The following is a 26,088-nucleotide window of genomic DNA, read 5'->3' as shown; positions in this document are numbered from 1 at the left end:
GAATTCTAGCGACGGGTGCCGAAACTACGTGTGATTTAATAAAATTAGTAGCTGAAAACATAATTTGCGTATACTTATCATGCTCGGCCTTAATTTAAAAGATTCTGTGTTAAGTTTCGTGCCCGAGTTTCGTATTATGAGTATATTTTTAACATGGAAACACATTAATTTGCTCTTTTCTGATGTTAGATGTTTACACATTTCTGGCGAGTTCTGAAAGACTCGCTCAATTTTTTTTTTAGCTAAATAATCTTTGGACCGCTTTTCTTAGAGTGCACAATACAGTTCTCTCAACAGTGTCTAAGTAAATTTATCATAATTGAACATGCAAATAATTGATGTAGAAAAATCGAGTGAAAAGTGGTGACCGCTTCTGTTCAACTGCACTTCCTTAAGAATGTTTTTTTTTTTTTTTTTTTTTTTTTTTTAACTGTAGGGTTTGAGCAGTTGTTCATTAAATAGTATGAATAAAGTCCTACAAAATTATTTTCTCCCGAGCACTTAGTGTTTCTCGATGGCCCTGATCATATTATTACATCATCGCATCATTATTTCATCACCCATCGACATAAACAAACAACCTGAAACGACACACTGCAAAATGTCCTTTTATTTTACAAATAAATGCTTTTGGATACTAGTTTCTAGTATCAATGTAAAAACGTTAATTTGAACATTACATTCATGTGGGAAACATAAATCTAATAGTTTATCTGGAGAAACAAGTGTTGTAATCTCTCGTGACTTTGGGCACAGAAATGTTTGGCTCCGTTCGATTAACATGCAAAGTTTTTTTGCATGGATTTTTCCTTGCCTGACTGTGCAAGCCAACCTACAGAAGGATTTAGAAAAAGCCTTATATATATTTCATATGACCAACGTTTCACCGAATTGCATGCATGTAGGGCTTACGTTGTTTACAAAATGTTATGAGTGCGTCCTCATTTTTAAATTCATTGCTAAAACCTAAATGTAATATCTACATGAAACAATTTGATGGCAATCAGCAATAGAGATACAAGTGAAAAAAATCGTGTAGAAGCTGTCCTACTCAAAATTTGGTAGAACTCAACGTAATTACTTACGTACACTTAACCAATTATTAATTTTCTGGAATTACGAGAGAAACTATGTAATTTATTGATGTGTGTTTTTTGAACTTGGAGCTCTGTTGCTAATCGACGCCCAACGTTTTTGACGTGACGTCTAATAAATCGATGAACGCCGGCTCCACGCACGAAAAAGTGTCCCGTAACGCACATTGTACGCTTGCGCCTCATCTATCTCTCTTCCACTCGATTGGAACAACCATCGAGTTGACTTCTTCGAGGCACATTAAACTTGAAACACTCCCATTCGTTTCCTACTTTGCCTATCATCGTCCTATCCTTAACAGAATAACACAGATTGGAAGAAGTTAAATAGCAAACATGTATAAAAGTTGTAGTTAAAATAATCTCTTCGTTAAAGTAATAAACATACTTGAATTAATGAGTGCAAATAGAAGTAAATTTCTCAATTAAATTGTAGATTTCATTTCACTCCTTCTTTGTATTCATACAAAATAGTGATAATTCAATAAAAATGATTAATTTTTATTCATAAAATTATGCAATCATTCCATCAATGTTTTGTTATGACGTTGTCACGTTAAACTATCGTCCGTAAACCGACTTTACAGACAACCAATTTTTGGTTAGCTTCATGAATGAGCGCGTCAGATGCACACACACCCGGCACTGAGGTGGTGGGTTCCCCTCCTGAGAGTTTACCTGATCGTATCGGGCCTCTATGGCGGTCTTCATCTCCACCATCTTGAGGTTGCCCTCGTTCCTGGCGATGACCGCCTCGTACGTGTCCTCGATGAACACCTTGAGCCGGAGCAGGTCGTCGGACACCACCAGGTCCTTGAAGGTGGTGGACATGAGCTTCCTCGCGTGGTTCTCCAGCTCCAGTCCCCTCTCCTCCTCCCACCTGATGGACGTCTTCAGCTCCGCGATGCTGTCCGACATGGCGCCGACCTTCCAGCCGGGGAACCACATCCGAAATTAAAAAAAGACCAGAAGGATTCCTAGATCCATTCCGCTATTAGCCCAGTCAAAGAAGGCTAAAAAAATCTCAAATAGGGGAAATAATTTGCGTAGTCGCCAATTTTTGTACAGTGGTAGGGAAAAGACCCATGAACAACATACTAAAAATCCTGACCGGTGGGTTGCGATCCGGGGGGTGGGGGATCATTTAACTGTTATTTGTTTACGTTTTTCATGAATAAATCAAAAACCGCGGCCTCTAGCGAAAACATGTTTGTATACAAAATTAAAGTACATAAAATTTACCACAAAAAGTTCGAATCAATGTTTCTCTAGGATGTATAGTTTTCGAGCTGCAGGGAATATAAAATCCTAATTATTAAACAAATGTGTTTGAATTATACGAAATTAATTTTTAATGTTGAATTTAGTGGGTTCAGACTGAATATTAAATGTATGTACAACATCTAAGTGAAGTAGTGGATACTTTTTTACCATCTGAAGAGGTCCAGAGGCTCAAATCGGCTCCCTCTGCCACAGAAGTAGGCCACCTAGGTGTTATGGAACTTCAGACCTTTGATCATCGGACAAACAATGCATTACGGCAGATTACTGTTCTTGACTTGAACTTTCTCAATCATATTCCAGCCGACATATTTGTACCAACTTTGCAAGATATGCTGTGGATGTGTTGTAAGTGACTCCACTCAGTACAACCCACTCCAGAACTGCCCGCAATACCGGAATGGAAGGGATTTATGCAGTTTGTCAGTAATACAATTAATGGCGAAAGAAGTGCAGTAACTTTCCTGCCATTCATTAATTCACCACTAAGTGACTACAACATAGTGTACACAGCACTAAAGTATGCTTCCAATGATAGCCAGAAGCAAGGTGCCACGATTTGTTTTACTTTCGACCAACCATTGTATATAAAGGCACGAGAAATCCAGTCAGGTATTTTTGTGTGAGATTGGGAGGATTTCATACACTCATGTCCTTCATGGGATGCATTGGTCACACAATGGCAGGGTCTGGACTGAAATAAGTTTTAAGCCTAGTTTATGCTCCAAATTCAGTTGACAAGATCTTAACTGGGCGTGCTTACAGCAGAGCCGTTCGGGGACATTTACTCGTTCAAGCGGTTTTAGCTCGAATCATTCTGGAAGAAGTCAGTATTTCAGAAGAAGAAAAGAAAGAGATTATCAGCATTTTGATCAATGTGGAAGATCTTACTGTACAAAAGGTTGAGGGTAATTCTTGCTTAGCGTCAATTTGAAATAAATTCAAGAATGAGCTAGAGCATGTCAAGGAAAACGGCCCGTCTGCTGCTTTGTGAGTGCAGTATTTTAACATGGTTTCATTGATGAAAAAGTTCATAGATTCTGAGCGCCATGGTGATTGGAATGGCCACTTGTCCTGTGTTCAGAGCATGACACCATTCTTCCATGCAAGTGGTCATTTTCAATATGCAAAATGTGCCCAACTCTATGTGCAAGACATGCTAGCACTGAAAACTAGCCACCAAAATGTGTTCAAGGATTTTGGAGATAAGGGTTATTTCACTATAGGTAAATCGAACTGCTTCACATTGGGTAGGGGTTTTGTCAGACATGACCATAGAGCAGACACTAATGCGCTCCTTTAAAAGCTCAGGTGGTATGACACGAGGAAGAGGAATAACTGATTCTGTTCTAGCGAAGTGGGTCGCTGGGTCCCCTGGAGCAACCACCATCTGCTTGTCAGTAGAGGAGTTTGCTGGCATGACTTTTTCAAGTAGGGATCAGCATGTTGATGTCCGGGAATCACGGCAAAATAGGGCTGGACAAGACAGGGCAAAGATTTATGACTGGTTCAATGACCATCATCCTTTTCCAAAAATTAATTCACTTATATCTCTATCGACAGGGATAATCGGAAACTCAAAGATAAATAGTCTTCAAGCCACAGAAATCGGTACTGGTACCATGAAAAGTTTGGTAGGCTGTAATTTTGGTGACATAAAACAGTCTAAAAAGAATGTTGTGTTGTCATTGGCTAATATGAGCAATGCAATTAAAGTTAATGGTTACACAGTGACTGTAGACCCTTTGACAATTTTCCAAAGAAATGCCATTACAAAAAAGAGTGATGAAGATGTTGCACAGCTATTGGGATTTGAATTATCTCAATTCCCATTGGCACTCTTTAATGAAGGGGGAATGAGAAAAAGAATGAAGTCTTCTTTTTATGGTGCTTTTCCAGAGGATTTTTATGCAACTCATGATCTAAGAAAGACCACTAATGTAGAAGATGGAGGCTTCCTCCTTCATCGCATGAAATGGAATTCGGGTACCAAGATTTCTGTTCTTTGCGATCAATACATAGCCTATGTACTGAAGTATTATGGTGAAAACTGTACTGTGGTTTTCGATGGTTATGGTGACATCAACAGCACAAAGCGAGCAGAGGAGAAGAGAAGAAGCCTCACAAAAACCTCATGTGATATTAATTTTAATGAAAACATGAATGTCACTGTTCAACAAGAGCGTTTTCTTGCAAACGAAAAGAACAAAACCAGGCTCATAAAACTTGTCAGTGAAAAATGACAGCAACTGAAATAGAAACAGTAGTTGCTACAGGGGATGCTGATGGCACTATAGTGAGATTTGGATTAGAGAAAGCTTCCCTACACCCCACTGTCACAATAATAAGGGAAGATGTCGACTTAATTTTTTTACTCATTGCTTTTGCACGACCAGGGAGTAATGTATACTTCATGAAGCCTGGCAGAGGAAAGGTGGAATCAAAATTGTTTTTAATAAACAAGCTCCAACAACTTCCTTTTGCAGAAACAATTCTTCTTCTCCATGCTTTTAGCGGGTGTGACATTTACAACAGAAGCAAAGGAGGAATGATTAAGCTGTTCAGTAAGATACCCAAGCAAATGAAGACAATATCCTACATCTTCACTAGCCCCTCGACACCAGCAGAAAAGGTTGCACAGGCTGGTGAGAACATGTTTTTAGAAATTTACCAAGCAACTGCAGATCAGAAAGATTTGAATAAACTCCGTTATGCTGCATTCCTAAAATCATCAACGAAGCCAGAACCAGACCTCGCCTCACTGCCACCAACTACAGGAGCTGCGCACCAACACTCTTTTAGAGTTTACTTACAGGTATGTAATTTTACTAATAACTTAATTGTATATAATGCTTTTTACAGCACTATTTCTTGAAATTTACAGCGGCATGGTTACTTACTTCTAGATACAGCAATGGCTCAACAACCCTGTATCCCCGACCGAGTGCGGATGGAATCGAGGAGAGGATGGATTGCTCACCCCAGTAACAACCCAAGAAAAAGTAGCACCTGAAGCGATATTGAAAAGCATCTTTTGCCGATGTTCTACTGGGTGTGGGGGACTATGTGGATGCAGAAAAGCCGGCATTCCATGCTCCATGGTGTGCGGCGCATGCCATGGTACATGTACGAATGGTGCACCATTACTCGATCTACAAGACGATGATGATTCATATTTGTGTGTTTGAAATGTAGGTATACACATTTAAATAATATTTTTTTTTTAATAAGTGCCTATGCCATTCTTTCTATTAGTTCTAAATTTATTTTTACTTAAAAAAAAAATAATTTTTTACCATTCAAACTTTTTTTTAAAATAATTAGGATTTTATATTCCTTGCAGATCGCAACCTATACATCCTATAGAAAAATTAATTAGAGTTTTTATGTAGCAAATTTTATGTACTTTCATTTTGTATATAAATGTGTTTTCGCTAGAGGCCGCGGTTTTCGATTTATTCAAAAACGCGAACAAATGACAGTTAAATGCTCCCCCCCCCCCCCCCCCCCCGCCCCGGCAAACAACCCAACGGTCAGTATTTTTAGTATGTTGTTCATGAGTCTCCCCCCTACCACTGTACAAAAATTTCCGACTGCACGAATTATTTCCCCTATTTTGTCTTCGTTGACTGGGCTATATGTGCTGTACTTAGAGACAATATTCTATGGTTTTGTTTTTAGGCCAATTTCATTTTTAAAAACTGAGATTTCGGTATTTTTTTATTTTTATGACATCTGTTTATTAATAAAGATAGCACCATTTTCAACAAACATGATACTTACTTTACCAAAACAGTGTCATTTTGACTGATGCATCATGCAATTTTACAATATAACAATTTATTATAAGCATGTCAAACTACTGAGAAAAATACGAATAAATCAACATGTATGTGTGTATTTGAAAAAATGCACCAATGTCGATATGTAAAAATTTGTTTCTAATAACAGTTGCAATATAAAAAACACCAATTTTTTTCAATCGATTAAGTAACATACATTTTGGTACTAGCTCCATGCAAAATAATTTTTCTTTCTTTTAACTAAATATATTAAATGATTACATTTTTTAATTTTGGTTGAGTTTTCATCATATATGCTAATTAATTTCTTAATTTTTGTTCTCTTTCAGTGCTTTATAATGTATTAATAGGGCCATGCATATTTCGCTAAAAGATTCCGAGACTAGTTATAAGTTAAAACACGGTAGTATCGTCTGTGTTTCGTGATTGGGTGGATTTCTTTCAGGTACATGTCAATTGTTACAACACCAATCACAGTAATTCATTGCGGAAGAAAAACGCGCCCTGAGTGGCTCGGTCAAATCGTCGTTAGACTGACGAAGTGGCGTAAGCGCCAAATGTGAAAAAATTGAGATATTAAGCCTGGGTGTCTGCTATGTGTTGATCTATGACCTGACGAAGTGGCGTATCTCCATCTCCTTTCTATTACTGTGGGGGGGGGGGGGGGGGGGGCATTCTGGTTTTTAGCGTAAGCGCCATATTTCCACGATTCTTGGACACACCAAGTGGCGTAAGTGCCAGGAATGGTATTTACACCACTTTGTGAGTCCAAGTCCAAATTTGTCTTATATTGGTGAATACATCACTATGCTAAATTATTTCCCGAGTAGTTAATGTTTAATTAAGAGTGTATTGTATGTGACACTTTTCATTTTGTGAGAGGTTTGTGTCAGTATAATTAAGTTCGAGAAATGCAATCCAACGAGTTCTTAGATTATAAAAAATTCTCTGAAGTCATTAGAATCAAGACTGTAAAGTTATTTGACTCTGGACAACCAGTCAAATGGAAATAAATCCGTGAAGTGTTTGTGACAAAAGAGGATGTGAACTGCATATACATCAAAAATAGTCACACTGATGCTACCTTCGAGAGGCTGTCTCTCAAACGTCAAGCTTTGGACTGCATGAAACATGGTGTTTCCAAACTCAATTCTAGTCCTCCACCTTTGGCCTACGAAAAATACAAGGACTTGGTCACACTTTGTGTTGGCCCCAAACCAGTGATCCGTAATCGTGTTTTTCAGCAGTTCTACAAAGGATTATCACACCTTGGACAACACCCAAATATTGCACAAAAATAAACATAACATTTTTTTCCAGTTCGGTGCTGCAAAAGTGGTGACAAAAACTAGTGCTACAGTTATGTGTTAATATTACATTTCACATATAGTGTACACATTGCTAAACTATGTTGATTTGTATTCTTCTGTATAAAAATCGTTAGTTCAAAGAAAACACATATTGAAGTAACTTCCAAAATGGATACAATACCTTAACCTTCAGGACCGTCGAACTGGCATATCTCCATTTAGGCCAATTTACAAAAAAATGGTGGCAGCCATAAAACTTTTAATCATATTTTCGGAAGTAGCACCAATTATACTATTTTAATGAGTCATTACATTGCGCACAACTCTATAAAATATTTCTCCAGTTAAGTGAGTTTGGTGCCAATTTTCTTTAAAGTGCTCTCCTGAATAATTGTCCTTATGGCACTTACGACACTACGTCAGTCTAACGACGAAATAAGGCAACGACTTCTCACGCAGACGGCCGCCATTCACAAGGAAGAAACCGCTGGTGCGGGTATACCTTGTTGCAGTCTAATAGGCATTGAAATTTATTCGCGAAAAATACCTGCCCCTATGTATTAACTTGCATTTAGGTGTTATATGGCGTGTTGACATAATTTTCGGTGTTGTTTTGATTTTATCACAATTTACCATATAATATTGTCCCTAGCAATAATCAATATATGTCTACCTGCATACTGATACAATAATTGGACCTAAGTTTATCTGAAAGCATCTGAATCGATAAGAAACCCTCTACGAAAGAAGTGCCGAAGTTCCCAGTTAACAGTACTCGCATGCCAGGAGCCAATGAGGTGGCGGCATTCACCCGAGTTTGTAGAGGTTCGTGGAGTCTGTTGTAGAGGTCATTCAATTGAAATCGCGTGATCAAACGTCCCGATGCGGTTGCTGAGTGGTGAGATTACTCGCTTCATCACCAAAGGCGATTCGAGGTCTGCCTTTCCGGAGAGGTCACGACGGTATTTTTCATTAGTGGGAAACTTGGAGGATTTTACTTTGAGCAGGTGGGTTTTGACGTGAATTCGATGAACGTGTTATTTTTTTTGGGGGGGGGGGGGGGGGATGTTCGTCATTACAGAATCTTGGCGACACGAAAGTAGGATACTTTGAACCGCCCACCACGGCCAAACTATACACTCGAGGGTAATGATGTCTATACCATCGTAAAGCTCGCTCTGACGGCGACGGGAAATGCTGGCACAAACGCTCCCCCCCCCCTCCCCTCCCCCACGGCGCATATCCTGCACTGACGTAACCGACCGGCAGCGAACGCTAATAAATGCGTAGCAGGCGCGGCTAGCGTTCAGTTGCAAGCGAACTAGCAACGAAAGTTCTTGGTGGGTTTTCTCCACACAGCTTTTATTATTTACGTTAGAATGTAAAATACGTTTTGTAAAAAAAAAAAAGTTAGTATTTCGTGCACAATATTTATTGACGCAAGCATGAAGTTAATAATGCCCAAACATGAAGTGAATGAATGAAAGAAGCAACGAGAGACACGCACGCAGACTCCCCGGTGCGGAGAGATGTCGAGGAAGAAATAAGCGCAGGGAACCCAGAGGCCCGGAGTGGCGAGCCTCGAGCTGCAGTCGTCTGCATCGACCCAGCACAGAGATAACACAGCATCGAACATAGAGGCAATGCACGTGGACGACCCAGAGCAATCAGAAAATCACAACATCGCACTTTGGAACTTGAATCAAGTTCACGGGGAAAAAAAAAAAAAAAAAAAAAAAAAACATAACTGTAGTCGTCACAACTTCTTCCCACTCCAATTCTTTTTTTCTTGAGAAACTGTCGTTTCCTCCCCACCAATACATCACAGCAATATTTCATTCTCACTCTTGTCCCCTCCCCTCTTGTAGTAGGGACACAGCGGGCGTGTCCAATCGTCGTGACCTCTAGCCAGTGTTGCCAGTATTCCCAGAAATAAAACCCCAAGTTTAATTCGGAAATGTCCCATTTAGCTGTGAAATGTCTCGTAGCATGAAAATGGGTTGGTTTTATTTAGAATAATTTTTTGTATTTCGCTGACAGCCAGGGGTGCCAGATGCTAATCTCTGAATCAGACTGCTTCCTAAAGAATATGTTTAATTGTTTTAGTTTTGCCGTGTCCGACAGATGTTTAGTAAAAGATGTATATATGTTAATATTGGATTTAGTTTAGAGTTCACTGATAGAAACAATGGGAAATCTTTGGAAATAAACAGATTTCAATCAAATATCTGAGTTATATATATATATATATATATATATATATATATATATATTACTATTTGCTGTAATTCTATTCCTTAAGGAATGAAGGACTGTAAATATGGTTTTAACATTAATTAAAATCTATATATATATGTAGTACCTTAAATTAAGTTTGAATTAATCGAAGAGATGTTAATTAATGTTAAAACCATATTTACAGTCCTTCATTCCTTAAGGAATAGAATTACAGCAAATAGTAAGAATGATTTGGTAGATTTTGCAGGTTTATAAATAATACCGCATAACTTAAGTCCTGCTTGATTAGCTTCAGAGATATGGCATTTATAATAGAACAAAACTGACCGCCTTTTCATCTATTTTGTGGTAGAATATAGAAAAATGGTAAAGTTAAAAAATAACATCCTATGGAATCATATAATGTACATTATTCTTGCTCACTTTCTTACCTCCAGCTTAATTTACTTAGATATTTAAACTAATGTCCCCTTTGACTGCCCTTGGGGTCGAATTTCTAAAAATTCACACTACTAAATTAATTATTTAAGTTATTCATGCTCAGTTTCTTACATACAGCTTATTTTGCTATGGAGATATGATTTCTCTGTGATAAAACAAAACTTACTGCTTTTCACCCCCCCCCCCTCCTTGAAGCTCTAATCAGGTAAAATAAAAAATAACATACTATTGGTAATTCTACATGCTTGTTGTTCATTCTGAATTTCTTATCCTTGAGATCAAGTAGATTAGGAAGTATGCATTTTTTTTTCTTAAAACGAAACTTACTCATTCTACAATGTTTAAGGACGTAATCTCGCAAAATGGTAATGTAATAATGTGTGTTTTAGTATTGTTATTATTATTAAATAATTAATGTCAAAACTAACTAGTTTTGGAGATATAATTTAATAAAATAAATCTAAAATTTACGCCCTTTTCTTCTCTTGAATACAAATTCTTATAAAACAAATACAAAATGCTATATGCAAGTTATTCTTTCTTAGTATCTTAACCTGTAGTTCTGTTTGAATTGGAAGTGTTCATATTTCGTTTTAAAACTACACTTGCCATTTTTACGTCCCTTAGGGCACAGGTTCCCAAATTGTGCGCCCTCTGTCTCTTCCGGAAACTTAACTTACTTGTATTCGCAATAAACAATTCAAATCGCGTGCGCTGCTTGCACCACTCGCTGCGTTCGTCGGTACTCACATACTCACACTCAGGTTGTATTCAGAAATGAGATCCACCAAGCTCACTCGTCACATTAACTTTATACTGATTATTTTAGTATTTTTCTGTAATAATAATATATTCGTGTATGTCAATTCTTAGGCCTATTATATATATATATATATATATATATATATATATAATAGGCCTAAGAATTGACATACACGAATATATATATATATGTATATATATATATATATATATATATATAATACACACAAACACACATGTGAGCCTCAGATTGTGGTATGTGAGCCTCAGGCTGCAGTTGTTTTCATTTCTGTGCCTAGTGTCAAAAAAATATATATTTATGGTATTTTGGTATTTTTGTCATTGTACACATATTTAGACTAGATAGGGCGCCGCGACAAAACACTAAACCTGTAAGCGCGCCGTGAACTGGAAAAGTTTGGGAACCCCTGCCTTTGGGTTTGAATTTCGCAAAATTGTAAATTTTGGTTGGTAGTTATTTTATGTTAATCATTGGTAACCAATATCCTTTTTTCTAATGCTTGATTAGCATTGTAAATATGATTATAGGCTATATCTTAAAACATATTTCCCCATTTTTCACACCTTAAGGGTTGAATTTCGCAAAATGGTAAAATCGAATCTTTTATTGAGCTTGATTAGCATCGGAGATATATATTTAATTATCTTAAGCCCATGATTAACCCCTTTTCATCCCTTTTAGGGGTGGAATTATTAAATTATATACAGCTTTTTTGTAAGTTAGCCGAAGAATTTTCTAAAAGGTTTCATCAAAAATTGTCAAGCAGTTTTCGAGGAATGCCTGAACTGTATATTTTTGAGTTTCAAATAATGTAATCAGCCATTAATAACAGTATTTCTTTTTTTTCCTTCAAAATTCCATCCAATATACAGACTTGTTCCTCTAACAGATTTATTATTGGTATAGGTATGGTACAGGGGCGCAACAACAAGGGAGGGGGGGGGGGGGGGGCAAGGGATTTTTTCCCCTCTCTGAAACCTTTAAGTGGTGGCCAACGGGGGCAAAGAAAGTGCTATGTAATCAATTTTTAGATAATTAAACTGCTTAAATAGCACCATTTTCCACCTTTAAATACAAATTTTTTCCGGGGGAGGATCCTCAGACCCCCCTCTTCAATAGAGGGGATCGATGATTTTTTATGAGAGAGGTATATTGCCCTCCCCCCTTTGGAAATTTAGTTGTTGCGCCCCTGGGTATGGATTGGGTTGGTTCCGCACCTCCCTGCGGACGTTCTCCTCCTCTTCCTTCCTGACGTCCTGCATCTCCTGCAAGGACTCGAGCAGCGCCTCGAGGTGCAGCATGGAGTCGAGGTTCTTGTGCTCCATGTCGGCGAAGATGCGCAGCAGCTGGTCCGGCTCCGAGAAGCACAGCTCGGGCCGCAGCTCACCCGCCACATCGGCCGAGAAGCGGCCGATGAGCGCCTCCAGCGAGTCCTCGTCGGGCAGGCGGGCCGCCACGGGCCTGCCGGTGGTCCCCGGGTCCGCCTCGGACACGGAGACCCCGTGCTCCTGCCGCCACGTGACCGGGCTCACCTGCGCAGGCAGCCGCAGTGCTGGTGGGTGGGACTCCCCACCGTCCTCAAGTCCAGAACCATGTGTTCGTCCCTCCGTGCAAGGGCACACCTCCGTGGAACCTCCTCTACCGAGATAACTCCACCAATAAGGACTCTTTAATCACAGGCATGTCTTACCGTAAGTTCATAAAACGGGCTTAACTTATCCGTACAGCACGCACCTGGTAGAGGAAGAACGGGCTGAGCTTTCAGCGTGTGTGTTTTTCAACCAGCAAGTAGTGGATGCCCTGAAAGACAGTGAGCACGGAGCACAAAGCACGCACCTGGTAGAGGAAGGACTGGTAGAGCCTGCAGAGCGCCCAGGCCTCGGCCAGCAAGTAGTGGATGCCCTGAAAGACCGTGAGCACGGAGCACAAAACACGCACCTGGTATAGGAAGGACTGGTAGAGCCTGCAGAGCGCCCAGGCCTCGGCCAGCAAGTAGTGGATGCCCTGAAAGACAGTGAGCACGGAGCACAAAGCACGCACCTGGTAGAGGAAGGACTGGTAGAGCCTGCAGAGCGCCCAGGCCTCGGCCAGCACGTAGACGCGCGCCCCTAAAGACCGTGAGCACGGAGCACAAAGCACACACCTGGTAGAGGAAGGACTGGTAGAGCCTGCAGAGCGCCCAGGCCTCGGCCAGCACGTAGATGCGCGCCCCTAAAGACCGTGAGCACGGAGCACGAAGCACGCACCTGGTAGAGGAAGGACTGGTAGAGCCTGCAGAGTGCCCAGGCCTCGGCCAACATGTAGACGCACGCCCCTAAAGACCGTGAGCACGGAGCACAAAGCACACACCTGGTAGAGGAAGGACTGGTAGAGCCTGCAGAGCGCCCAGGCCTCGGCCAGCAAGTAGTAGATGCCCTGAAAGACAGTGAGCACGGAGCATGAAGCACGCACCTGGTAGAGGAAGGACTGGTAGAGCCTGCAGAGCGCCCAGGCCTCGGCCAGCACGTAGGCGTGCGCCCCTAAAGACAGTGAGCACGGAGCACAAAGCACGCACCTGGTAGAGGAAGGACTGGTAGAGCCTGCAGAGCGCCCAGGCCTCGGCCAGCACGTAGACGCGCCCCCCTAAAGACCGTGAGCACGGAGCACGAAGCACGCACCTGGTAGAGGAAGGACTGGTAGAGCCTGCAGAGCGCCCAGGCCTCGGCCAGCACGTAGGCGTGCGCCCCTAAAGACAGTGAGCACGGAGCACAAAGCACGCACCTGGTAGAGGAAGGACTGGTAGAGCCTGCAGAGCGCCCAGGCCTCGGCCAGCACGTAGACGCGCGCCCCTAAAGACCGTGAGCACGGAGCACGAAGCACGCACCTGGTAGAGGAAGGACTGGTAGAGCCTGCAGAGCGCCCAGGCCTCGGCCAGCACGTAGGCGTGCGCCCCTAAAGACAGTGAGCACGGAGCACAAAGCACGCACCTGGTAGAGGAAGGACTGGTAGAGCCTGCAGAGCGCCCAGGCCTCGGCCAGCACGTAGACGCGCGCCCCTAAAGACCGTGAGCACGGAGCACGAAGCACGCACCTGGTAGAGGAAGGACTGGTAGAGCCTGCAGAGTGCCCAGGCCTAGGCCAACATGTAGACGCACGCCCCTAAAGACCGTGAGCACGGAGCACAAAGCACACACCTGGTAGAGGAAGGACTGGTAGAGCCTGCAGAGCGCCCAGGCCTCAGCCAGCAGGCAGACGCGCGCCCCTAAAGACCGTGAGAACGGAGCATGAAGCACGCACCTGGTAGAGGAAGGACTGTTAGAGCTTGCAGCGTGTGTGATTCTCAACCCGCAAGTAGATTCATGCCCTGAAAGACCGTGAGCACGGAGCACAAAACACGCACCTGGTATAGGAAGGACTGGTAGAGCCTGCAGAGCGCCCAGGCCTCAGCCAGCAAGTAGTGGATGCCCTGAAAGACAGTGAGCACGGAGCACAAAGCATGCACCTGGTAGAGGAAGGACTGGTAGAGCCTTCAGAGCGCCCAGGCCTCGGCCAGCATGTAGGCGCGCGCCCCTAAAGACCGTGAGCACGAAGCACGAAGAACGCACCTGGTAGAGGAAGGACTGGTAGAGCCTGCAGAGCGCCCAGGCCTCGGCCAGCACGTAGACGCGCGCCCCTAAAGACCGTGAGCACGGAGCACGAAGCACGCACCTGGTAGAGGAAGGACTGGTAGAGCCTGCAAAGTGCCCAGGCCTCGGCCAACATGTAGACGCGCGCCCCTAAAGACCGTGAGCACGGAGCACAAAGCACACACCTGGTAGAGGAAGGACTGGTAGAGCCTGCAGAGCGCCCAGGCCTCGGCCAGCACGTAGACGCACGCCCCTAAAGACCTTGAGCACGGAGCACGAAGCACGCACCTGGTAGAGGAAGGACTGGTAGAGCCTGCAGAGTGCCCAGGCCTCGGCCAACATGTAGACGCGCGCCCCTAAAGACCGTGTGCACGGAGCATGAAGCACGCACCTGGTAGAGGAAGGACTGGTAGAGCCTGCAGAGCGCCCAGGCCTCGGCCAGCAGGCAGACGCGCGCCCCTAAAGACCGTGTGCACGGAGCACAAAGCACGCACCTGGTAGAGGAAGGACTGGTAGAGCCTGCAGAGCGCCCAGGCCTCGCCCTAAAGACCATGGACACGAAGCATAAAGCACGCACCTGGTAGAGGAAGGACTGGTAGAGCCTGCAGAGCGCCCAGGCCTCGGCCAGCAAGTAGTGGATGCCCTGAAAGACAGTGAGCACGGAGCACAAAGCACGCACCTGGTAGAGGAAGGACTGGTAGAGCCTGCAGAGCGCCCAGGCCTCGGCCAACATGTAGACGCGCGCCCCTAAAGACCGTGTGCACGGAGCATGAAGCACGCACCTGGTAGAGGAAGGACTGGTAGAGCCTGCAGAGCGCCCAGGCCTCGCCCTAAAGACCATGGACACGAAGCATAAAGCACGCACCTGGTAGAGGAAGGACTGGTAGAGCCTGCAGAGCGCCCAGGCCTCGGCCAGCAAGTAGTGGATGCCCTGAAAGACAGTGAGCACGGAGCACAAAGCACGCACCTGGTAGAGGAAGGACTGGTAGAGCCTGCAGAGCGCCCAGGCCTCGGCCAGCACGTAGACGCGCGCCCCTAAAGACTTTGAGCACGGAGCACGAAGCACGCACCTGGTAGAGGAAGGACTGGTAGAGCCTGCAGAGCGCCCAGGCCTCGGCCAGCACGTAGACGCGCGCCCCTAAAGACCGTGAGCACGGAGCACGAAGCACGCACCTGGTAGAGGAAGGACTGGTAGAGCCTGCAGAGCGCCCAGGCCTCGGCCAGCAAGTAGTGGATGCCCTGAAAGACAGTGAGCACGGAGCACAAAGCACGCACCTGGTAGAGGAAGGACTGGTAGAGCCTGCAGAGCGCCCAGGCCTCGGCCAACATGTAGACGCGCGCCCCTAAAGACCGTGTGCACGGAGCATGAAGCACGCACCTGGTAGAGGAAGGACTGGTAGAGCCTGCAGAGCGCCCAGGCCTCGGCCAGCAGGCAGACGTGCGCCCCTAAAGACCGTGTGCACGGAGCACGAAGCACGCACCTGGTAGAGGAAGGACTGGTAGAGCCTGCAGAGTGCCCAAGCCTCGGCCAACATGTAGACGCGCACCCCTAAAGACCGTGTGCACGGAGCATGAAGCACGCACCTGGTAGAGGAAGGACTGGTAGAGCCTGCAGAGCGCCCAGGCCTCGCCCTAAAGACCATGGACACGAAGCATAAAGCACGCACCTGGTAGAGGAAGGACTGGTAGAGCCTGCAGAGCGCCCAGGCCTCGGCCAGCAAGTAGTGGATGCCCTGAAAGACAGTGAGCACGGAGCACAAAGCACGCACCTGGTAGAGGAAGGACTGGTAGAGCCTGCAGAGCGCCCAGGCCTCGGCCAGCATGTAAAAGCGCGCCCCTAAAGACCGTGTGCACGGAGCACGAAGCACGCACCTGGTAGAGGAAGGACTGGTAGAGCCTGCAGAGCGCCCAGGCCTCGGCCAGCATGTAAAAGCGCGCCCCTAAAGACCGTGTGCACGGAGCACGAAGCACGCACCTGGTAGAGGAAGGACTGGTAGAGCCTGCAGAGCGCCCAGGCCTCGGCCAGCATGTAAAAGCGCGCCCCTAAAGACCGTGTGCACGGAGCACGAAGCACGCACCTGGTAGAGGAAGGACTGGTAGAGCCTGCAGAGCGCCCAGGCCTCGGCCAGCAGGCAGACGCGCGCCCCTAAAGACCGTGTGCACGGAGCACAAAGTACGCACCTGGTAGAGGAAGGACTGGTAGAGCCTGCAGAGCGCCCAGGCCTCGGCCAGCATGTAAAAGCGCGCCCCTAAAGACCGTGTGCACGGAGCATGAAGCACGCACCTGGTAGAGGAAGGACTGGTAGAGCCTGCAGTGCGCCCAGGCCTCGGCCAGCACGTAGACGCGCGCCCTGGCGGCCGACAGGCGTCGCTGCAGCTCGCGGTGCTGCTCCAGGACGGCGCGCAGCTCTGCTGAACCCTCCTCGTGGCGCCGCACCACCGCCATGGACTCCTCGTGGTGGCGCTCGAGCGCCAGGTGGAAGGCTTCGGCGTGGCTCCTGTGCTCGTCGCGGGCCGCCGCCAGCAGCCGCTGCTCCCGCGACAGCCGCTCGTCCAACAGCAGTGTCTCATCGCGCAGGTAGCCCTCCTGTAGCCGCCCCAGCAGGTTGGCGCGCACGTCTGCCACATAGCTGCCGTCACACGCCCCGTTCACCTCCCAGGTGTCGCTCTATGCCCGGTAACAGCAAGACGATTAGACTGCTCGTGCTCGTGTTGACACGTAGACGATAAGACGAGCCAGACGAGCAGCGTGAGTCGCTCGTGCTGGGGTTTAGTGACAAGTCCCTCGTGCAAAGTGGATGATGGGGAGCCTTCTCGCTCAGACGTGCGTAGGACTGACAGGCGACTGATGTAGTGTGGAGGTATTGTGTATGAGCGTAAGCAGATTTGGACAACTTGCAAGCAGGCAGAGGAATCTAATAATTGATAAATTTAAACAAGCTCGTCCAAAAATTTAAGTTCAAGTCGAACATCGATGTGGTGGTACATCGCGAAGACATCTACCGCGCTACACCAACCATGCGGCTATCAGCACCGGCTGTCCCGTCGGTGTTTGTACACCCCTGGGCCAGAATGCAGCGCACCCTCCAGGAGTGCCGTTAGCCCGGATTCCAAGGGGATTATCACCCCTCCTCCGTGCTGGCTAGCAGGTTGGCGAGGAGGAAAGAAGAGACTGTTCCAGTCCGCCTCTTAGCACGAGTAGGCTGTTGTGCACTGTAGACACATGTAAATTTGTTAGCGCACTCGACGGCGCAAATAAATAGTGTGCAACAGTAGACCTATTGTTTATTCTAGCATGGCCTACCTGCCCCTCCCGAATAATCAGTAGCCTTCCGGTTACAGTGGTGACCCCGACGTGATAGGGGCAAGGCTAGTATGCGTTCCGAAATAAGTGTCACGCGATATTCATGTTTTGCGTAATATATGCAATCTGTCGCACCGCACTTTACGCACGTCGCACGTCACCCGCAAGGCACATCGCTCGTGCTGTGCGTCATCTGCGTTGCATGTTATCTGCATTGCACGTCATCCGCGACGCACGTCATCCTCGTCGCACATCACCCGCGCCGCTGTCCCGGAAGTAGAGGAACTGAACGAGTTCTGTGACACTTCCAGCACATACTTCGGACTTCCGAGACTCGTTGTGACACGCAAATAGGAGTTATGTTGATTTTCGGGGACACAGTCCAGGCAGTTGCATCGTGCTCCAGTACATAATCGCACCTCGTTTTTTTTAGTATGTCATTATCACTCTATAACACTTCCGCAGTTATGGCTGAACCCCCATCATCAACCGTCTCCATCGAGCGTGTTGCAGTACGTATTCCACCCTTCTGGGCTCCAGACCCGGAAATGTGGTTCGTTCAAGTGGAAAACCAGTTTGCCCTAGCAGGTGTCAAATCCGACGAAACCAAGTTCAACTATGTGGCAGGTAATTTGGACTGTAGATACGCGTCCGAAGTGCACGATATACCTGTCCAACCCCCGACTGAGGACAAGTATGGCCAACTCAAATCAGAACTTATAAAGAGGTTAAGTGCTTCACAGGAACAGAAAACGAAACAACTACTGGAACACGAGGAAGTCGGTGACCGAAGGCCTTCGCAGTTTCTACGGCACCTCCGCAGTTTGGCAGGCACAGTCGTTCCAGATGACCTTCTCAAGTCATTGTGGCTGGGTCGTTTACCCCCACCAACACAAGCGATCTTTGCGACACAAATAAATTCTTCGTTAGACTCATTAGCCGAGCTTGCAGATGCCATCGCGGATACAAATCCGAGACCACAGATGGCAGAAGCACCCTCATTGGAATCCATGTTAGAGAAAATGTCAATCCTCTTGACTGCCAAAATAGGAGAGATGGCCACAACACTGCGACAGGAGATCGCAGCTGTAGCATCCCCTACTCGTCTTGGCCTGCACGACAGTCGCCGCGACCACTCCCCATCTACATCATGCCAGCAACACTCCCGCAGCAGGAGTTTGCAGAGGATCTGCTGGTACCATCGTTGCTTTGGCGATGGGGCGCGAAAGTGTGTTCATCCCTGCGAATACAGCTCGAGAAACATGCAGGGGACTCGCTGATGGAGGCCAGTGATCCAACCCCGACTTCAGGCAGCCACCTCTTCATCTCGGACAAGGGCACAAAGGTACAGTTTTAGGTTGACACAGGTGCTGACATTTGTGTGTTTCCTTGCGCTAGACCAGCGTCGAACTGGCCATATAGTCGAGGTGGCACTTGCCAGCCGGGCCCCAGCCTGCACGGGCCCCCACGGGCCTGGCTTGCGGGGGCTTGCGGCAACCGTAGGATAGGCTGGGTCCCAGCTCTTGCGACCTAAGTGTAAAACTAGATCAGATAGTGCATTCATACAATTAGAGAGAAATTAAAAAGAAAAATTCGAAAAATGGTTGTACCTGAGCAAGCCACCCCCTGAAACTAATTATGATTTTTTTTTCTGAACGGCAATAACTTTTGATCGAATGAACTTATTTAGACATGTATCATTGTAGCGTAATGCATTACATTTTACATTGTTTCATAGATATTAAAAAAACTAAATTTAATTTTTAGATGTTCTTGAAAACTCGATAGATTCGGTAGGCCTACTGCAACATTAATAAATAACAATTAACGAACATAACGTATTTATTCACTCTCATCTCATATTTCTGATGAAACGGAACGCATTACGCAAGTAAAGAATCTTGTGGTTGGGGAATACCCGACGCGCGCTCCTGGCTCCTGGCATCGTATTCCATTGTTTTATCGGCTTGTATTGCCGTTATCGCCGATACTCTAGTTAGTGCAAGTTCATAATATTACGTTTTTTTAATTTATTGATTTTTTTTATGTTTTGATGTGTGATGCGTGTAGTTTGTTTTAACTCTCCTAATATTATGTTAACCACTTAATATATCAAAAAACTGAATAGTCCATTACAATGGAAAAGGTAAGTTGCACATTATTTTAAATGCCTTCTGAAAAAAAGTTATTTTGGAGCCTTTGTACATGTCTAATATTATATATGTATTAGTTACTCAAATTGATATACTTAATGGTTTCAGTCACATTCAGCGGAATATAAACACAAATCTGGTTCCGAGAAACGGAAAAATAAAAGAAAGATGGAATAGAAACAGCGGCTTCGAATCCAAAGCAATCCAGACTTTCCTTCACGTTTACATCTCAAGAGCTTGAATATCCTCAAAATCGGAGCGAAACGCAACCGGGTTAATAGATTTAATTTAATACAGTTGTTTTCTTTTCTAATTTAACAAATCTTTACATATTTGCTAGTTTTTCCTGTAGTTTCACTTTTTAATTCTTTTTTATATTCTCAAATCTGTCAAAATTACCTGTTTTAAGTCAAAGTTACGTCTTTTTATATATTTTTTCAGCTGTATGAATTTTAAGCTACAGATAGGTACGGAATATTTTAGAGAATGCTCAATTTTTAGAAATCTTAATGTATTAAGTTATATACAAAAGTCCTGGCGGATTAACTCATTAATGCTCAGCCCAAACCCTCGGACCCAGATAGCTGAATTTTGTAAAGCAGATTTTTATTAAATTTCAGAAACCATGCAACTGATTTCAATGATTTTTTGTGAATGTGTATAGCTATCAAATACGTATAAACAATATTTTATTTTTATAGGACCCTCATCATCATCATCAATATTTGAGTCAGACGAAGTATTGGATTCAGTTTCGCATGCAAGTAGTTCAGAACAGAGCATGGCAGCGGCGGCTGTACCGATACTAATCACGCAGGACACAGCACACAAGAAACTAATGCATGCATTTCTAATCTTAAAGACACAATTACTTCAATTTATAGCGATACCGGAGCTAGTGCAAATATCGATAGCGTTGCGCTAAAGCCACTTACATTTACAGACGATGATTACAGTGAAATTCAAAAACGTTTTGAATTTGCTCCGCCAGAAAAAAAATGCTACGACTGCTAAGAAATTAAGTTTCTTATCTGTTCACCCTATCCAACCTTCGGGTGATAAAAACAGTTTGCTTTTTGATGGAAATCGGGTTTACTACCGAAAGTTACCAACAGGAACTTTAATTCGACGAGAATCTGCCTCTTATTCTCTTGAATTAAATAAGCTATTTTGTACTGCCTGCATGTATTTTGCGTCTGACGACACTAATAAAAAAAGAGAGAGACGGAAAAAGTCCATTTATTGATGGTGTTACTCCGTCCAAAAAATATATTTATGAGCAACTTGTCAAACACGAGGAAAGCCACGGTCATCAGTTAGCCGTGGTCGCCTTGCTTACAGCAAAAAAAAGGGGGGGGGGGGAATGTGGAAAAACATCTCGCGCGAAACAATATGCAAGAGATTTCCAATAGGCGTCTGGTCCTGAAAAGAATAATTTATATAATACTATTTATATCTAAACAAGGCATTTCTTATCGTGGAAAAAGTGAGGCCTTCTACTCATTAACGGATATCGCTGACGACAACCAGAAGAAGAATTACGGAAACTTTTTAAATTTAGTTGTCCTGTTGTCGAAGTAAGTATGATCCCGTTCTTAAGGCCCACATATCTGAGGCCATTACTGAAAGTAAAGAAAAGAAAAGACTCAAAAAAGGTAAGGGTCGATATAGGCTTGTTTCCTTTTTGTCAAAAACCACTATATATAAATTAATAAATATATGTTAAAAACCACTATAAATAAATTAATAAATATATGTGCACGTCAAGTTAAACAAGAAATCGTTATAGAAATCCAGGCGGCGAAATATTTTAGCCTCAATGTGGATTCTTGTCAGGATGTTGGCGTTGTTGACCAGGCTGCAATTTGCGTACACTATGTTAAGAATGGGATCCCACAAGAACGGATGCTCAGCATGGTCCCTGTCCGGAAATCAAAAGGAGAAGATTACCGAGCTCTTTTAAGCAATGAAATAGCCCCGTTAGGCTTAGATTTGCAAGATCTTATCAGCGTGTCATTTGATGGTGCCGGAAATATGGCAGGCAGGTATAATGGTCTTCAAGCAAAACTGAAGGAAGAAATGCCAAAATTAATTTTCACACATTGTTATGCACATGTTATAAACTTAGTGCTAGGAGGCGCGACGACAAGCTGTACTGAAGCAAAGAATTTGTTTGGGCTCTTAGAGTCTACCAGTGTATTCATTCATGAATCATTTAAGCACACATCTCTATGGGTGGACAAAATTTCAGAATTAACAGCTGAACAAGAAATATTGTGACGATTACAGAATATTGGAAAAACGAGATGGTGGGCTAAAGAAAAAGCCTTGACCACTGTTATGGAGAAAACTCGATACGTCGCGTTAGTAAAAACTTGAAGTGCCATATCTTCGAGCACGGAGTTCGAGCCAAATGTTTCCTTCCAAGCAAAGGCAATGATGGATTCCTTTTTGAAATTTGAAACTATCCTGACAGCCAGGGGCGCAACAACAGGGGGGACAAGGGTATTTTGCCCCCCCTCTGAAACCTTGAAGTGGGGGCAAACGGGGGCAAAGAAAGTGCTGTGTAATCAATTTTTAGATAATAAAACTGCTTAAATAGCACCATTTTCCACCTTCAAATACAAATTTTCCCGGGGGAGGACCCCCGGACCCCCCGCCTAAATAGGGGGGATCGATGATTCTTTATAAAAAGGTATATTGCCCCTTCTTTGAAAATTTAGTTGTTGCGCCCCTGCTGACAGCCTTCACATTCAAGAAAATGTTTGACCTATCAACCCCAGTAAGCAATATCACCAAAAAACTACATTGAATTATCTTAAAGCTTGGGGATTCATCAAATGTTTAGATATGAATTTACGAAGATATTTAGATACTTTTGAAGATGTTTTCAAAGCTGCAAGTTGATTTGCATCCGATGTTCAAGACTTGATGCACGCCGAGAACATTTATCTCGACATACAAACTACGTTGCCATTACGAAGAATTTATAAAAAAATCGAAGAAACATGATGAGTTATATCAAGATGAAGCAACATTATTGGCTACAGGCCCAAAGAGATTCTATTCTATTTCTGTCTTCAACGTCATTATTAATACAGCTTTAGTTAAAATAAACGAAATTTAATGAAATATGCCGCTTGTTTGGACCCGAAAAACCTCAATAAAATCAACGAAATTGTATTCCTAATGACGAACTAAAGTCTCTCGCATCAATTGCAAATGTCGATCGAGAGTTGCTGTCAAAATAGATGAAATCTTTTGCAAATAATTTTAATGAACTATCTAAAACTCTTTGCGATAAGCACATTTCACCTAGGCAACATAAGCAAGACTCAGTTTCACAAACTGAAGAAGAAGACGACGAAGATGCCTTAGACTTAAACCAAACAGCAAAGGACGCCATGTGTTTTTCCAGAAGTGGTTTGGACGTCTGTCAAAGTTGCATACCATGTGCATGTAAACTTTTATCACAGTATAACATGCATATCAGCACGTACACCACCTTATATGTTGCATATTGTGTAATTCTCACAATTTCATTCACGCAAGTGACTTGTGAGAGACGATTTTCAACGTTGAAGCGCATTAAAACGAGACTTCGCTCTCTTCTGGGGCAAGAACTGTTGGATTCGTTGATTATATTAAACACAGAATCGGATCTAATCAAGGATGACGAGAACAGCAGCTTTTACGATCGAATCATTAACTGCTTAGCTGAAAGTTCTCCTCTTTTAAAAAAAGAAGTTTGATTGGCTAACTTTATATATTATTTGTTATACTTAGTATTTTATTTTATTATTGATTGAGATATCCAACAGCTTATATCTAATATACATGTTTGAATTGTGTTATACATAATACAAAAAGCCAACAATAGGACATCATTGCCAAAGTAACCAAGCACTCAATGGTTGCTATTTTACGTAACTGTAATTTAGAAACAAAAACAATATTTAAAGGAATGTGGTAGGTAATGTACATGTGTATTAAATACTAGGAAAATAAAATAACCTACAGCCCATTAATGTTAGAGGAGAGACTATGTAATTAATATATATTGTCAAACAATTTACAAAGAACGCCTTTCTTAAATGTGTGTTTAATATAATTAATAATTATTGTAATATCTATCAGGTTACTATACTTTGACCTTGAACTGAGCTCGAGTTACATGAAACTCGCTTACTAAGGGAGGTACTTTTATACTGGTAGTGGGGTAACCTGATGTGCTATTGTTCGTACCTAATAATGTATTACATAGTTGATAATTAAATTATATATTTTGTTTATCTCAGTATTTTCCGATAGTATCCCATCTACCATCATCTAGTCTCGGGCCCCGAGCTTGTGGACAGCCACCCGGGCCCTTCCGGCCCAGTCCGACCCTGCGCTAGACTGCCTGGAAGGTGGCCCCTTGTCTTGTTCGCAGCCAATGGCTCAAATATTTCGACTTATGGCTTCCTTACCCTAACTTTAAACTTAGGATTCAGGCTTGATTTTGTCTGGCGTTTTGTGGTGGCCGATGTTACCAAACCAATCATCGGTGCTGATTTCCTCCACCATTATGGCCTGTTGGTAGACATTCGGAATCAGTGCCTAGTAGACAGTACCACATCTCTTGCCTCTGTCTGCCACAAAGCTACAAGTGACATCAGTAGTGTCAGGACTCTGCCTCAAATCTTCTCACTACCTCGAACTCCTCCAAAAGTATGTATGTCTTACCCGCCCATCTGGTGCCCCACATCTTGTCCAACATTCTGCAGTACACCATATACACACTACAGCTGGGCAGCCTGTGTTCAGCAAACCACGTCGTTTGGCATCGGACAAACTCACGATTGCAAAGAGGGAGTTTGAATCAATGCTCAAACTTGGCACCGCTCACCCTTCTGACAGCTCCTGGTCTTCACCTCTGCACATGGTACCCAAAAAAGGGAAGGAATGGAGGCCATGTGGGGACTATCGGTTGCTCAATGCACGCACAATTCCAGACAGATATCCAATTCCCCACATACAAGACTTCTCTCACACTCTTTGCGGAAAAACAATCTTCTAAACTATTGACCTTGTGAGGGCCTACAGCCAAATCCCAGTTGCGCCAGCTGATATTCCAAAAACTGTCATTACAACTCCCTTTGGACTTTATGAATTCCCATTCATGTCTTTCGGCCTTCGTAATGCTTCTCAGACTTTTCAGAGGTTCATTGACGAAGTTCTCAGAGGACTTGAATTTTGTGTGTCTTACCTTGGTGATATCTTGGTAGCTTCCATCAATGAGGTATAACATAGACAGCACCTCGAGGAACTCTTCCGATGCCTTGCTCAGTATGGGCTACTTATTAACCCATCCAAGTGCATATTTGGCAAACTACAAGTGACATTCTTAGGACATAATATCTCAGCAGATGGCACCACACCCGTTCCAGAGAAGGTTGATGCTATACTCCACTACAAAAAAAAACAGTTATTGCGAAGCAGCTATGCCAGTTTACAGTAATGCTAAACTTCTACCGGTGCTTCATTCCCAAGGCTCCCAGGCTCCCCTTCACGAACTACTAAAGGGTGATGTGAAAGGCAAAGCCCTGTTAACATGGACACCTGACAGCGACAGTGTCTTTGAGATGTGCAAAACCAGCCTTGCTTAAGCCACCCGCTCGCCCATACAAGTTCGTCCGCACCCTTAGCAATAATGGCAGATACTTCAGATTTTGCAATGGGAGCAGTCCTCCAACAGCTTGTGCAAGGATCCTGGCAGCCGTTAGCATTCTTCTCCAAGAAATTCAACCCTGCTCAGAAAAAATTATGGTGCCTATGATCAGGAGCTACTAGCCATTTATTTAGGGATCCATCAATTTCGCCATATGGTCGAAGGCAGACATTTCTCGGTTTTTACCGACCACAAGCCTCTCGTTTATGCCTTCCAGCAAAACCCCGAGAAGTGATCACCTCGGAGATCCCGACATCTTGATTTTATTAGCCAGTTCACCACAGACATTAGGCATATCATGGGGTCCCATAACATCGTGGCAGATGCCCTGTCTAGAGTGGATGCTGTCGCTGCAACCCTCGATTA

At 44.0% G+C, this 26,088-nt stretch overlaps 1 protein-coding gene across 1 annotated transcript in view; it reads right to left on the bottom strand.

The window, feature by feature from the left end:
* LOC134538609 (cilia- and flagella-associated protein 100-like) overlaps window positions 1-26,088 on the bottom strand; it is a 32,099-nt gene that overhangs the window by 2,654 nt on the left and 3,357 nt on the right. The window contains exons 3-5 of the mRNA XM_063380039.1: window positions 16,840-17,185; window positions 12,169-12,483; window positions 1,773-2,021 (exon numbers count right to left, since the gene is read on the bottom strand). Of these exons, the coding sequence (XP_063236109.1) occupies window positions 1,773-2,021; window positions 12,169-12,483; window positions 16,840-17,185 (910 nt within the window). The remainder of the gene's footprint in view (window positions 1-1,772; window positions 2,022-12,168; window positions 12,484-16,839; window positions 17,186-26,088) is intronic.

The sequence above is a fragment of the Bacillus rossius genome, chromosome 13 (assembly GCF_032445375.1).
Source record: "Bacillus rossius redtenbacheri isolate Brsri chromosome 13, Brsri_v3, whole genome shotgun sequence".
Lineage (NCBI taxonomy): Eukaryota > Metazoa > Arthropoda > Insecta > Phasmatodea > Bacillidae > Bacillus > Bacillus rossius.
This window is presented reverse-complemented; position numbering and strand designations above follow the sequence as displayed.